Source organism: Hakea prostrata, chromosome 11 (assembly GCF_041222555.1).
Source record: "Hakea prostrata isolate BN-2017 chromosome 11, UWA_Hpros_2, whole genome shotgun sequence".
Lineage (NCBI taxonomy): Eukaryota > Viridiplantae > Streptophyta > Magnoliopsida > Proteales > Proteaceae > Hakea > Hakea prostrata.
Genome location: NC_142610.1, coordinates 16,085,097 through 16,100,848, shown reverse-complemented (window position 1 = coordinate 16,100,848; position 15,752 = coordinate 16,085,097). Strand labels below are relative to the sequence as shown.

At 38.5% G+C, this 15,752-nt stretch overlaps 1 protein-coding gene across 1 annotated transcript in view; it reads right to left on the bottom strand.

The window, feature by feature from the left end:
- LOC149000418 (phytochrome-associated serine/threonine-protein phosphatase-like) overlaps positions 1–15,144 on the bottom strand; it is a 30,642-nt gene extending 15,498 nt beyond the window's left edge. Inside the window, exons 1-4 of the mRNA XM_089139759.1 lie at positions 14,938–15,144; positions 12,233–12,379; positions 12,048–12,115; positions 9,016–9,073 (exon numbers count right to left, since the gene is read on the bottom strand). Of these exons, the coding sequence (XP_088995885.1) occupies positions 9,016–9,073; positions 12,048–12,115; positions 12,233–12,379; positions 14,938–15,018 (354 nt within the window). The 5' untranslated portion in view covers positions 15,019–15,144. The remainder of the gene's footprint in view (positions 1–9,015; positions 9,074–12,047; positions 12,116–12,232; positions 12,380–14,937) is intronic.
- Positions 15,145–15,752: the final 608 nt, after the last annotated feature.

Here is a 15,752-nt window from a genome sequence, read left to right as displayed (position 1 = left end):
GATGGCATTTGAATCCTCCCTGGGTATCTTAGGCCACAAGGTCGGGAAACCGGGAGAAGAGGGAGGACGAACAAAAAAGTATCTAGACCTCCAACCCTTAGTGTTGGTAGGGAGAGTACCCTTCCCCACAAAATTCCCCTCCCAACCAGAATGAAAAGCAATACGCTTGGAAAGATAAAACCAACGATCTTGTTCTTGTTTTTTACACATAAAGAACTAAGAAACAAATTCAAGGTCGGCACCACACCGACCTCATCCTGTTTACAGAATCCCCAAAAACAGATGATATTACGCCAACTGTTGGGTGCTAACATTCCCGGACACATCCCAAAACGATTAAGGAAATTAACAAAGACAAAGTGCACGGGAAGCCTAAAGCCACTGACAAAGGCATCCTCGTATACAGCAAACTCACCAGGAGGAGGTCGGTGAGCCCGATCATGAAAAGATGGAACGCTCAATACGAAGCTATCAGGAATAGCATACCGAGCCCGAATTTCCTTCAAATCAGCTTCTGTGAGCTCGGACGGATAAAATTTGGGACCCGAAGTACTATGGGTCGAAATCTATGCGTTCGGAAGTCTTAGGACGACTTCTCTCAAGAGCTAAGGCTGAGGGAGAAAGGTTAAGCAACCAACGCTTCCTATTCGTACTAAACCGACTACGAATGCTCAACGAAGTTAACTCAGCATCACTAAGTAGGTTTGGACGAGTACCCGGAGACAAGGTCGGGTCAACAGCAGTGTCACTATCAGTGTCATGTACCCAGAAGAGGAAGCCCCACTGTCTCCAGAACGAGCAGTGGAGCTCCCAGAAGAGGGTTGACTAAAAGAGGCCCTAGAAGGCTTAGAGGCTTTCCTCTTCATACCCATTACTAAACGAAGCGAAACAAACCAGAAAAGAAAAAAGAAAAAAATGCAAAAAAGAATTCAGAACACCATACAAATACAACAATAGAAGACATCAAAACATTTAGAAAAGACAGAGGAACTTACTCGTGAATAGAACAGCTGAGCAGGCACCAAAAAATGGTCCGAAACTAACCTTGAAAGCTCTGCAACCCTTTTTCGTCTTCACAAAGGAAACAACAGACGAAGCAGAAGCAGAAATGAAAGAAAGAGGAAGAAGGAAGATTTATAAACCCCCATCCAAATATTCTAATCTAAGGAATGAGAAAGGAGGACTGCAGAATTTCCAAAAAAGAGCCTAATCTAACGGCTCTGAAGAAGCTCTTCCATCTAATGAGTCACAGAGATTAAAACCGTACGAATTCTTTAAGATCCCAATCTGAAGGTTGGGATTAAGAAAGAAAAAACGGTTGAATTTCCAACATTTTTCAAAGATTAAATGTCATCATCAGGGGTCATAAATGCCAGGCCACGTGTCCAAAAAGCTGCTTCCTCAAAGAACGTGCGCCGTCATTCTCAGCTGTAATGGCGCAATACCCTAACAGATGACGTCAGCCATGAAACTTCCACAAATCAGGATTGCGAATGTTACCAAGTAACACTGGTCGAAAACATTGATATATCCGGTCACCAAATCTCTAAAGCCCGAACAAGAGAAAGCTCGGACTTCAGAGACTGGGGGGCTTATGATAAGGAAAGAATAAATAAGCTTAAACCAATCCGGTTTAAGCCCAGTCCGACCATATCGGAATCAAACCAGTTCGGTTTGAGCCCAGTCCGACCAGCTCGGATCGCGTTAGACCGACCAAGTCAAGGTCAGTCGAACAAGTACAAAGGTTGAATAACAAGGTAAATCTGAATAAGATTCTAGCCAAAGAAACAGTATTCAGTCACGACTCAACTACTCGTGTTTGAGTAGGACTCAATGACTAAGAGTCAGATCACAACCTAACTAGGGTTTGAGTCTCACTCAAACTCATACATAGAAAATCTATAAAAAGGTAAGGGAGCACAAGAGAAAGGTACGCTGAATAGAATCATCACTATTCATATTATTATTGTTCATTACTTTCTTGCCTTCCTTAGTCGGATTTCTAACTAGATCGTCGGAGGTGAAAACTCGACCTCCACGGTCGAGCTCATCTTTGCAGGTTCAACCGGCTGAAGGGACGAACAGGATTGTGCAGCAACAGCACTCATCCAGTAAACTATGAAATTCCTGTAGTTGTCATGACGCCTTGGGAAGCAAGTGTCTAGAGGGGTGGGAGGTAATCCAAGTGACACTAACAAAGGTGACAAGGTGTGTCCTGGGCAATGGTCAAACACCTTCACACCTAGGCACCACTAATGCTCCTGGATGCCTACGTGACACCTTGATAGCTATGGAAATTCCACATAACAACCTAAATTAGATACCAGCAAAAAGTTCCCGGTAACCCCTCTTAAGAGTCAGAGTACTGCATGGTATTTAGGCAGCCAATCTGAACATCATTAGAAATAGATAAAGGGACTCGTGCATGCCAAATTACCACCTTTATTTTGAATTCCATTTACTGCTGACAGTAAGCCCTCTTGATGCAAACCAAACAGATCTAGCAGACCTGATCATCATACGGTTAATGGCCCAAAGAGTGATATAAGGCTGTGATTTTGTTGATAGAGAGGTCTGTGAGATAAACGCCAGAAATCCAGCCACAGATCTAACAGTTAGAAATAGACGGAAAGAATGACTGCAAGATCTTATGATGTAAAAGAACAGTAATTGATCTATGACATTCTAAAAATAATACAAATTAAATCAGTATTATTTTGGGAAATCTATGGGACATGTTGGGAGACAGAAAACATAAGAGGGACTTAGAGGAATAACATGGAGGAAAAAGATCTGACCTGGGTGAGCAATAGCAGAAAGAAAAAGAAAGTAAAACGGCGAGTAATAAGGAGAAAATATAGGAAGGAGAATCGAAAATAAATGAGACATGCAAACCCCCCCCCCCCCCCCCAAAAAAAAAAAAAGAAAGAGTAGTCCTGGATTTATTTAATCCTTTATTTTGTCCCTTCACCAACTTCATTCAAGATGAAACTTGACAAGTGAGTGGGGCACTTGCATTCTACATGTTCATTACTTCCTACTGGATCTAGATGTCAAAAACTTTATTGATAGGTAACCAATATACTGTAAAGGCCGAAGTTGAGCCGTTGAAACGACTGAAGTCACTGGCAGCTGCCCACAAGCACCTAATTTTTTAAAGGCCCAGTTGAGAACTGATCTAAAAAGTAACACAAACCTCCAAAAATTTCAAGATATGGAACTAAAGTGTTGATATATAACAGAGACGTCGGCATCCAGGCAACCCAAAGCATTTGAGAGGGGCTGAATGAACGGTGACAAAGGCATTCAAGGCACCCTTCTAAGTGACAAGGCAACACCTCAAAAACTATTATATAATACGACAGCTTCTGAATGCCAAATACAAACCATGAAAAAACATATGAAAACAGAACTAACAAAATGAATACGAGACTCAGATAAAATACATCAGAGGAAGATCGATGAGAAGTGCCAGCCAGAAACAAGGACAGTATAATGAAGCAAAAGTAGATGAGGCCAACTACAAATATTGATGAAGTCATACAATATTCAAGACTTGGAATTATAATGTAGATGTTGCAGTGGATTTATGTTAGGGAAGTTGGAAGCATCTATAAGACTGGGCAGTTGTTTAATTACCCTGTTGATACAGTTTCTTCTAAAAGTCTAGATTTTGTTTAGGAAACCTTTATTTTCTCTTTTATTTGTATATGCATTGTTCGAGCATCTGAAAACATCCTTTTCCACGAAGTAGGGTAACGTTGCATTCATTATTTCCCTCCCTAGACCCCACAATGGCTAAGTGACAGGACCGCAAGAGCCTAGTGCACTGGGTATGCCCTTTTTGTTTAGATAACCATTGTATCAACTTTAGATCTTAATTTGAAAAATGCAACAATCTTGTTATAGGTTTAGCTCCCATGCTTGTGAAACTATGCTTGTTCTATCCATTAATGATGTGTTCCTTGAGGCACCGTTTGTTTGCAAAAGTGGGGTGGAAAAAAAAAACATGTGGGACCCATATGTAATGGGGTGGGGGAACAAGAAAGGAAATGAAAGGATTTTGTGGGGAAGTTATAAATGTGAGTCCCACTTTGTTGTTTTTCACATTTTTCCACAAAATCCCACCTATTTTGTGGGGTTTTGAAAAGGGATGGGGTGGGAAAGTTAGCATGCCACCTCAGCAGACAAGTGCCAACTTTCTCACCCTAGTGAACCAAAGAAGCCACATTTGGGATTTTATGGAAAATTTTGTTTTTTCAAACTTTTTCCCACCCCACTTCAAATCCAGCAAACAATGGTGTTTACTGGTTGTAGCTCTTATCTTTAAATTTTGGGGGGGGGGAATTGCTAGAACTAGACAACTAACTTCAGTTAGGAATGATTGTTCATGTACTATGAGAAGGGCTTCTGATGGAAGCGATTCACCGCCCACAGTATCTGATTGACATTAATGAGGGGCCATGCAAACCAAACCAAAACTGTAACTACCCCTGTCATTTAGCACTACTGCCGGAGATTATTTCAGAAATTTGATTGATTAACGTGTTAATTGGTTTTTGAGACCAGCAATGTTTGGAATAGATGGAGCAGGGAGTACTGTCCTTACCTTAAACTTCCAAGAGAAATGAAGCCCTGTTTAATGTTCATTTGGGGAAAAGATGATGGAAGCTTCTTCTTTATATTTGAGTGATTTACTGATGTAACATAAAAGGCAATAAATCCTACATTTAGATTCTGATTACACCCATTCCTATACTAAATTTTCCACCACTGTCCTTGTTTTAAACTTAATTCTTGGTTATACTTGTACTTGTACTGTAAAGTTGTACCTAATTCTTTTAATATATCTAATGGGATCTAAAGTTTCCTTTTGATTAAAGAATTGCCACTGCCTCTTATATTCAGGTTTATAATTAATTAGGTTGGCCCTTAGTTACTATATGCCCTTGTTTTGGTTCAATCGGTAAATTATGGTCCAGTTTAAGTTATCGTTCAGCATAGGGTCAATTTAAGACGTTTGCTTGTTTCTTGGAAATTTCACAAATTATTAAGATAAGAATCTCATCCACAAGATCTGGCCTTTTCTTGTAATCTAAATTAGAACCCATCAATGTTCTTTCCTACTTCGGCCTTTTCTTGTAATCTAAGTTAGTTACTATATGCCCTTGTTTTGGTTCAATCGGTAAATTATGGTCCAGTTTAAGTTATCGTTCAGCGTAGGGTCAATTTAAGACGTTTGCTTGTTTCTTTGAAATTTCACAAATTATTAAGATAAGAATCTCATCCACAAGATCTGGCCTTTTCTTGTAATCTAAATTAGAACCCATCAATGTTCTTTCCTACTTCGGACATCCTGAGTTGTTCTCTAGCTTCTTTTTTCCATCAACAAAAAGGTAATGCATGGGCAAAGCAATAGCCCATAATAAAAACAAAAAATATTGTTGCTGCCGCTAATCCAAGGAGAATCCCAATGCTTGATCAAGGGAAGGAATTGGTTAGAGATCCAATTAATACCATGCAGCGAAAAGCCTAGGTAGATCGTCCGTTCTCGTGCTCATGCTACTGGTATTCTCAATTGTTTCATGATTATTCTCTCATCCAAACCCTATTAACAGGAAAGAATTTTCCCTCAGGATAAGATCCTCCTTGCTACTTTCTCTTTCTTGTAGAACTTCAATAATGTGTTCCCAAGCTATTCCAGCCAACCCCATCCAACTGTACGAAATTTTACCCTTTAGTCTTCCACCCATCAAGGGTAGAAACTCAATCCAATTTCTACATTAATCTAACTTGTAGATCTCTTGCCTTGCAATTTCTCCCAAACTGGTCTTATGTCAATTTTTACACCAGAAACTGTGTATATATAGTTGCAGATTTGAGTGTTGATCTTTGGTTCTGTCTCTTGTATATTACAGACCTGATTTCACTACTTAAAAAACTTCTTAAACCTATTATTAGCTTCAATTTCCCTGTCTAATATATCCCCCGTCCTGTTATTATTATACTTAACCACATTTGCTAATTTGAACTTCCAAGAAGCTTCAGATTCTGAGCAGCTATTACCCTCATATTGACTAAACTCGCCTGTTTTGGAGTCTTCTGAGTTCTGACCACCCAATCTGCCACAGTTTTTCTCCAGAAATGCATATCATCCCCTGATATAGTATCATGTATTATGGAACTGCTAGAGTTCATATTTTCAGCTTCATTTAAGTGGTAATTAACGTTGAGTAATGCCCACTCAACTGTTGGAACATCTCCACAATTGTGGTCATCAAATTAAGTGGATCTAGATGCCTTGATGGATGATTCTTTGCCCTGCTCTGGTACCACTTATTGTAATAGTGAATTAAACAATTGAAACAGAACCAAAAAACAAGATCTTACATCTGGGAATAGTCGAGACTCAAAGAGCAACTACGCTGAAGCAAACAAGGCTTCAATGAGGTATCGAATGGGGATCAAGTAAAAGGATTACATAATCTGAACCAAACTGTGAGTCCAGCTAAGTAACCAGAAGAGATGGACTATCAGTTGGACAGGGTATTCATTAAACAAAAACATAGGATAGAATACAGAAATTGTAATTATGCCCAGCTAGGCTGAGTAGGACTGTCAAAATAACTAAACTACCCCTTGTTTCGATTGTGCTTCTTGTGCTGCTGGGTAGCAACCTAGGCTGCTCGGCAGCAAGGCTAGGACTTCTTTCAAGCCTTGGGACTCTTCTTGGGGTATGTCTGCTGACCTACATCACTCTTGGGTTGCCTTTTCTTGATGGAAAAAGAAACACGGTTGAGACCGACTAATTAGGAAAGTCCCGACTAGGAAAGACCCCAATTGATTCTACCTATAAGACAGATAACCTTAACTCACAGCTATAATACTTGAGAGCATGGAAAAAAATTCAATCGAAATGGTCGAAATTTCAACCGAAATGCCTGCAGAATTCCAAATCGAAACGAAATACAGGTATAGGCACAAAATGTATCCTGTATCGTTTCATATCAACTGATATTTCGGTCGATACGAGTCGATATTTCGGCCCGATACCATATCGGGCCGAAATGATACCTGCGTAAGTTATAAGATACCTTGTTTCGACCCAGTTTTGACATACCGACGGAATTTCGACCTACCGAGCCATATCGCTAGAGCCATTTCGAGTTGTGTTTGAATTTTTTGCTGATTTCTCTTGTTTTCATCCCCTTCTACACCTAATTTCTAGTATTCCATTTCCATCAAACACTTGATTTGCTCCTCCATTTGTGCATTTTCTCAAATCTTGCAAGGTGAGTAACCAACTTCCTCATTTTTTTATTTTTGTTTCATTTGTGCTTTAAATCTTGTTAGATTGCTTCCAATATATATGTTTACTTTAGAGTGTTGATCTATGAATTTGTAGTGTCAAAATTATTTTTTGATTCTTCCTACTATTTTTTTATTTTTCTGTTATTAAAAATTATTTACTAAATTATGTATATTGCTAAAAATGTATATGTATAGTACATGTATAAGCTTCAAATGAATGTATGTGAGAGTTGAGACACCATATTGCTGTGATGGTGTTGAATTAATTTTTTTTTCTGTTAATTATGTAATTTTACTGTATTTAATATATATTTAAATAATTAAAAAATATTTAAATATTAAAAAAACTAATTAATTTCTGTTTTAAATTTTAAAATAGTGGAGTATTAGTGGAAGCATGTTGTGGATATTTTTAAGATAGTTTGTGTGTATTTTATATATTTTAAAATTATTTATATATTAAAAAATACTTATATAGTTATACATATATTTTTTTATATTTAAAAATATGAGGTTATTATTAGAAGCATGTATGTCATTTTTGGAGCATATTGTGGAACTTTTCAAGATACTCTATTTTAAAGATGTCAGACATAGCTTGGGAACATGGGAGGCCATTGACAGCTGATAGGAGGAAGAGCGAGTGTAATTATTGTAAGAAACAAATAGGAGGAGGTGGGGCCACTATATTGAAGATGCATCTAGCCTGGTGGCAACAGGATGTAACAAGGTGCCCATAGGGGTCACGAGGGCAATGGCCTCATATATTACTGGTACAAAGCAAAAGAGGAAAGAGAAGAGCACACAGAGGGATGAGTTCGAGGATGCCTGCTTAGATGACCTTCCAGATCCTGAGGGTTATGGTAGGGATGAGCCAGGAGACAGTGACCCTGATCCAGAGGCCGATCAGCTGAGGAGGGCGATGATGATGAGTAGCGAGCAACAGAGGATTAATGACATGAGGAGGCAACAGAGGGGTCTTGGTTGTGGGTCCTCTAAAGAGCCAGTAGGTATGGGAGGCACAAGTGGCTCCCAAGTCCCTATCTCAAAGTGTGAGGCAGGAGGCTCCTATCCCACGGGCCCCTACAAGGGGTCGAGCTTCCTCAGCACATCCTACAGATCCAGATCTTAAGATTCTTCGCAATGATCGGGCCCTATTTGCGAGGCCTGAGCATAAACAGAGAAAGTTGAAGCACTTATGGGGGAGTGTGAAGGAGAAAGTGGGGATGGCTTTCTCCAAATGGGCGCATTACCATAGTGTTCCAGCACATACAGCCCAGGGGCCCTACTACAGAGATATGATTGAGCAGATAGGCAGGGCTAGGAGTGGTGTACAGGGCCCCACTCCATATGAGATATATAATGTGTATTTTCCTTGAGGCTTGAATAGAATAGACTTGTAAGTAATAACATTCCCGCTTCTTCTCTGATTCATGTACTATATACTTGGAATGTTGGATGTTACATTTTCAGTAGTTTTTTAGTAAACTAGTAGTTTTATAGTGTTTATTATGCTTGAAATAGCTAGTATGCAAAAATCCAAATCAATTTGAGTGCATTTAAGGCTCGAAATTGAGTTTTCAAGAATCAGGAAAAAAGGTATTCGGTTTGGTCAAAATTTCGACCGGAACCTCGAAATTTCGACCTTTTCCAAGGTCGAAATGTTCATATCGATCGAAATTTCTTCCTTGCTTGAGAGGATACCTGAGTTAGTTGTCTGCTTTCATGATTCCCACGCAAAAGAGTAATGTTAGCAGGGTACCTATTATGAAGAGAAGCACCAAAATTCGAACATAAAGTTAGAATTACAACTGCTAATAAGCACAAGTATCAAATCGGCATGTAACATTAACTTCAAATATTGCAATCACTTCTTTAAGAGACCAAAAGTCTTGTTGATGAATATATGTAATTTCATAATATATCTTTCTTATTTGAAACCAAATGGACCAAGCAAAGGTTTTCTGGCTTAGTGAGAGCTGGTTTGAGATGATCTGTTACTGAGAGGCCCAAGCAACTTGGTGCTCTGCAATATTGCATGAAGAGAAAGAGAGAGAATGAATTTTTCTCATAATCACAGACAAATACATTGAAGTACATAAAGGATCTTTTAAAACCTTGATATCTTGCAGTCCATCAACATCAAGACTACCACCTCCAAATTATATAGGGGAAAAAAAATGGAACCCGGTGGCAAAGGCAACTGCACAGTGCACATGCAAAATCCCACTCTCCTTTTTTTATCTTTTTCTTTCTTTCTCTTTTCTTTTCTTTTCTTTTCTTTTTTTTTTTTTTTTTTTTTTGGGGGGGGGGGGGGGGGGGGGGGTTTGGGCAATTTCCTACAAAGCCTTCAGCCTACAACTGTGGTTCACTGACCATTCCTCCAGCTTCCAAATACCAGGAACAAGTCATTGCTTTCCTTACAGTATCCTATTTAGTCTTTTCCATAAGCCCCAGCGGATTGCAAAAGATCACCATTACAAAATTATAAATGCAATTGACCTCATCCAATACAGGAGTTAAAAGGTTAAACTGAATATGGATGGATGATCCGATTTCCAATACACAAGAGGAAGTCCCATGGTGATTTGTTTTTATTTTCCCCTTTTCTTCCACTGCTTTTCATTGACAACTAAGAAGACGCTTATTGTGCTAACATCATGGTTATAGAAAAATAAGCATTTCTGGTACATAGGAAGGAAAAAAGGCAAAGAACAAACAAAGATGAACCATTCATTCATTGAAGTGCAATTTAAGCCATTAGTTCCAAATAACAAAAAGAAGATCCAGGGAATCACACGACAAAATATAGAACCGCTTTTCAATCATCCCAGCCAAATCTAGCTCTTTTACTTTGTAGAACACTTTCTAGAATAACTAGATCAAGAAAGACCCGAACCAACATTTTGATAGATCATATGGATCTCAGAAGACTTCTTTTCCAAATTCACAGGCGACCAACCATACAAAGAACCACAATAGATCTTTCAGCATGAGAAAGATATTTGACCAATGCAAGAAAGTTATCTCCACGAGTCACCAGATTCAGGTATGAGCTTTCGTTAAATGATAGGTGAACAATTACTAAGCGGAAGAACCAAAGTCACTGCACCTATCAGTCACACAAAAACCACTTTTCTTTAATTGAATCATTGGTGAAACTCTATCTGAAGTGACGACGTATGCAAACACATCCACCTTTTGGCCACCCCCAGATCCTGTATCCAGCAAACTCCATTCAAATTCTTCTTCTGTAGCAGAAAATTCTATATTGTGGTTACATTGTTACCCACATGGCAATATACCATCATCCAAGTCTAAGTCAGAATTCTATAAAATGCAGGATCAGATCACCACACCAATAAACACTACAGTACTCTGAATTGCTTGTATAGTCATTTTAAGAAGTTTAATGTAAATGCAGTTAAAAATGATACTATTCTTACATCCTCCACATCTTGTACATTCCAAATCAGGTTCCATCACTAAATGATCTATAGTTTTCCTATAATAGGAGGGGCTTGAATAGGACAGAGGCATAAACACAACCTCGACTTTCAACCTCAAAACCACCAATCCACGATAATAATATCTAAACCCAGCCAACCCCCCCCCCCACCCCCAAAACAAAATAAATAAATAAATAAGAACCTGGAACACTGTTAAGCTACAAAAGCTTCGACGGTCAAGAAAAATACCCCAGGCAGTGGAGGACCATGCTTAAGAAAGCAGAGGATCTCAAATTCGATTCCTCTAAAACCCTTGGGGGAATATCTTGAAGCTTATACTATAAAAAAATGTACAAGTTATCTCCAGATTGTTCCTGAAACAACTGCTTGATTGCTTTCCAAAAACATAAAAACACTAGTATCATACACATGCTAGTCACCAGTAATTGATGTCCCTAAACAAATAATTGTCTTTGTACATTGTTTCATTTTCTCCAACAGAAATCAGCCCATAAAAAGCTGCCAAGAGAAAAGAAAGGGAGCCAAGGAAACTAGCAACACCAGTAGCAGCGTATACGCAGGCGAAAGGGCAGCACCGTGAAACCATCCATATAGCGACATCTAGGCACCGTCAGCAGCCGGGCAGCACTAGCACCAGAAACTCAACGCCACTATTCCTGTTGATTACCAAGCGCTTTCTAACTTAGCCTTTATTAGATTAGTCACTAAGCTAAGCTGGCATACTAAGAAGTCACTCAGGCCGGCATAAAGTGACTAAGTGGCTGCTTTCTTTGGCATACAACACTCCTTCAGGGGGGGATAGCACAGGAAAGTAAAAAGGTAAAGCTATCCTTGTATATTACAGTAGTGCTCTTGAAAGTCTTGCAGTTGCATAAAACATGCAATTAAGTGATTGGAACCACATCCATCCTCCAACTTTCCCACTTAGCGTAAAATCCATCACACCAATATGCTCACCAAGGATATGTTAGTCCATGAAAGAAAGACTTGTCAAGATGATGAATTTAGAACAAACTCAGTTCTCCCTAAAGCCAAACCAATTGTCTTCCAGACCATTCAAATAATTTTCCTCCAAGCAAAGTTCCTTGATATGGTCCAATAAGTGCTTGAGATCAGTTATTAATTCAAGTCTCACATGGATGGACAGCACATGAATGGCTTCAGTGCTAAAGTTAACAGATTCACCTAGCAGGAAATAAATTACTGAAAACAATTGAATAATATGACTAACGCACCACACACACACACACACATATATATAGATACCTCGCTTTAAGAAGCAAAAGAATGGTGAAAACCTCCAGACTGTTGTAACCCCGATCGACAAAATCACCCTGTGCAAGACTTGGAAGAATTAATATCTGCCAGCTTAGAAAATATGATATCTTGAAAAAAGGAATAAAATTTACCAAAAAAAATAAAAGAGATACAATGGAGCATATAAAATTTACCATAAAAATGTAATTTGTCTCTGGTACGTGACCTCCTGTCTGGAAGAGTTTCTTTAGATCATGGAACTGCCCATGAATGTCACCACACACTGTGACTGGACTATTGACAGGCTGCACATTTGACTCCTCGGAGAGTATCTCTTTGACCTATAGGTTATAGCAGACAATTGCCAATGGGGAGAAATGATTCAGAGTGATACCCAGTAACTTTTGACACGTAATACACCAAAGGGAAAATTTAGACAAAATGTCGTTTACTTTCAGAATATTGCATGAGACCTAGAATGTCCTTTGTTTTAGCACGCAGGGCTTTTAACAGGAGTTTTAATGGTGTCAAGAAGACAATGTTCTGAAGTCGTACATTTAATAACTTACTGCACAAACTCAGTATTATGAAAAAGAAAGAAAACTAGATAACCCAAAATGAGGTAATCTTATTGCAGCTTTTAGGAGTTTTAATGGTGTCAAGAAGACAATGTTCTGAAGTCGTACATTTAATAACTTACTGCACAAACTCAGTATTATGAAAAAGAAAGAAAACTACATAATCCAAAATGAGGTAACCTTATTGCAGCCTTAAACCTTAAATAAGATAGAAGTGATTTTAACAATTTTGAGTGTGTAGAAGAGCATGATCTGATTAGTTTTTTTTAATCTTACAAATGAATAAAACAACACAACAAAAAATCAAGAACAAACTAAGCCTTATCCCAACTAAATGGGGTCAGCTACGTGGATCCTTTCAAAACCAAATAGGGAAAACCTAGGTCCACACAAAGGGAAATAAAATGCAGAAAGAAGAAAAAAAGAAGAGCAAACAAAAATCAAAAGGGAGACGGAATAGCCCAGTACATCAGGAAAAACTCCCCTACATGGCGTCAACAAAATGGATCCTTGCCCTCTAAGTCTCTAACAGGCCTTACCGGAAGTTGTATTAACTATGCATGTATTCTTCACAACCCTCATCAAGAGGCACTTTAGGCCATTCCTATATCTTTTAGCTCCTTCAATTGGAATCATATAACTCCTTACTGGGGCGTCCCCAAGCCTACATTGCACATGGCCAAACAACATAAGACGACATTGTCAAAGCTTCACACATATCAAGGCAACTCCCAGATCAGCCCTAATATGTTTTTTCCTCAATTTGATATAAGACACTTCTTAACGCCTAACATTCTATCTCATAATCATAGCAAGTCAGGCAGCAGCCTATAGGACTTTCCCTTAAGCATTAGAGGAATGTGACAATAACATTGGGTTCCGGATGCACCTCTCCCTTACATCCGTTTGTTTTAATTCTTTGTGAAACGTCGTCATCTATGTTACCTTCTTTGGGTATATAGACCCTAGATATCTTCAATAGTAATTGGTGATATCCCTCTTTCTCCTCAATTTTCACCATGTCATTACCTATCCTACTGTGACCAAAGTTACACATCACATACTTTGTCTTTGGTTTACTAATTTAGGAACCACTTATTTCCAAGGTCGGTCTCCACACTCTACCATAGCGTCAAGCCAAGTTACTGTCTCATCCACCAAAATGTATCATCCACAAAGAGGATACACCATGGTACCTTGTCTTAGATTGGTTGACTCATCCAGGAAAAGCAAAAAGATTATGTTGAGGTTCATCCATGCATTACCTAAGCTTTGGAGAAACTATAACCATTTCAATATTATGTTGAGGTTCATATTTCTTAGTCAGCATGTACAGCGTGGAGTGTTGAGCTGTTAAGAATTGTAATATTAAAAAATCATGTCTAAAAGAGATGAGGATGTTAATATTTAAAAGTAAAGAAACTACAAGGATGAAGTAAGGAACGAACGCAATAGAACTGGGTTTGGAGTAGCTATGGTCCATGATAAAGTTAGAGAGTCATTTTTTAGGTTGCATGGCCAAGTATAACGGAGGCCTCCAAATGCCCCAGTATAGAGAAGTGACTTGAGATTAAGGGAACCCCAAAAGCCAAAAATAGACCTAAAATAACCATATGAGAAGTAATGAGGGAAGACATGGTTAGCTTAAGCCTCATACCATGTATGACTTCAAATAGAGCATATTCAAGAGGAAGGATATGTGTGGCTGGCACTATTTAGTTGTTCTATGATGTTGTGTTGTTGAAATGCACCCAAATATGATGCATGGTGAGGAATTTTGGCAGTAGTTATCAATTCTAAGAAGGATATGAAAGGACGGATCAGACTAGAGTTAAGGGAAGCCCTATACAAGACAAGCCTTGAAAGAATCATTTGAGGCAGCATGGTCTTGTCCAATGGAGGCCTTGGATGTTCATGGGAGTGTTTTCATTGCTTGGACCCGCGTAGTTGGCTCCATTAGTTGCTGTTGTTCTTGTTCTTCAGAAATGTGAGCAACATTTCTACTTATTTTAATGGGTAAAAGAGTGTAGTAACAAAGTTCTACTGATGAAGACATAATTCCTTCATAATTCAACAGCAAAGTAGTTTACATACAAATACATTTCCATAAACAAATGGAAAAACCAATCCCACCAAAAAATTTCATATGAAATGATGAAAAATCGAAAATTTGAAGAAAAAAAACAATGTCCAGCCGATGAAACCCCAAATTTCGTAAACAGAACATGTGCAGCAACCTAGCAAAAACCTAACCACTGACGCAATTAGTCTATAAGTTCCAAGTTACAGAAACTAGATGAATTTGCGTCCAAAAACCTTACATATTCGCATAGAAGCTGAAGTTCATCTTCCATCAAATGCTGCCCGTCTTTAATTTTAGAAATCCACTGATCAAGATCCATGTCTTACTTTAATTGCCTTCGATTCTTCTCGAGGTTAAACGAACAGACAGAGACGAGAGAAATGATGTAATGTTTTCAAAGACTTTCTCTCCTACTCAAAGTAGTCTTTCTCTTGGTTCGCCCTTTGGTCGACAATACTAAACGAAAACGCAACTGTTTAAATCAGACGATGAAGAAGGTCGAGTAATAGCCGTAGGATCAGAATCTCCTGCATGGAAACGAGTTTTATATTTATAGGCATTACCCTCTTAATCTTAACAGAAGGCTACATAACTATAAAACTGTAAATTTTTCAATCCAAATGATTAGATTGATGACACGTATTTTTTCCTTCAATTGAAAATGAATTGAAAATGAGTTGAAAATTTTTCTCTTCATGTGGATGAAGGATTGACTTCACGCCCAATTGACTAACCATGCCAATTGATCTAATGGTTAGTAATCGATCTTGAGTTTAAGATATTCTTCAGAATAAAAGTTGATTGTCAATCACTGGATTGGTATTTTATTGAGATGGTACACCTACAAAGTATAATGAGTGGAGGAACCTCTTCAAATAGGTTTCAAAAGATAAACCTTCATATGTCCATCTTTGTCCTTAAGACATAACCCTAATTTCATTGGTTTGAGTAGTCATCGTGTGTTGCTGTCAACTTAAGTTACTAATACCAACAAATGATTGGCTTACTTGGCAATGATCAATTCTTACCCTCTCCTCCCCCTCCCCCAACTTA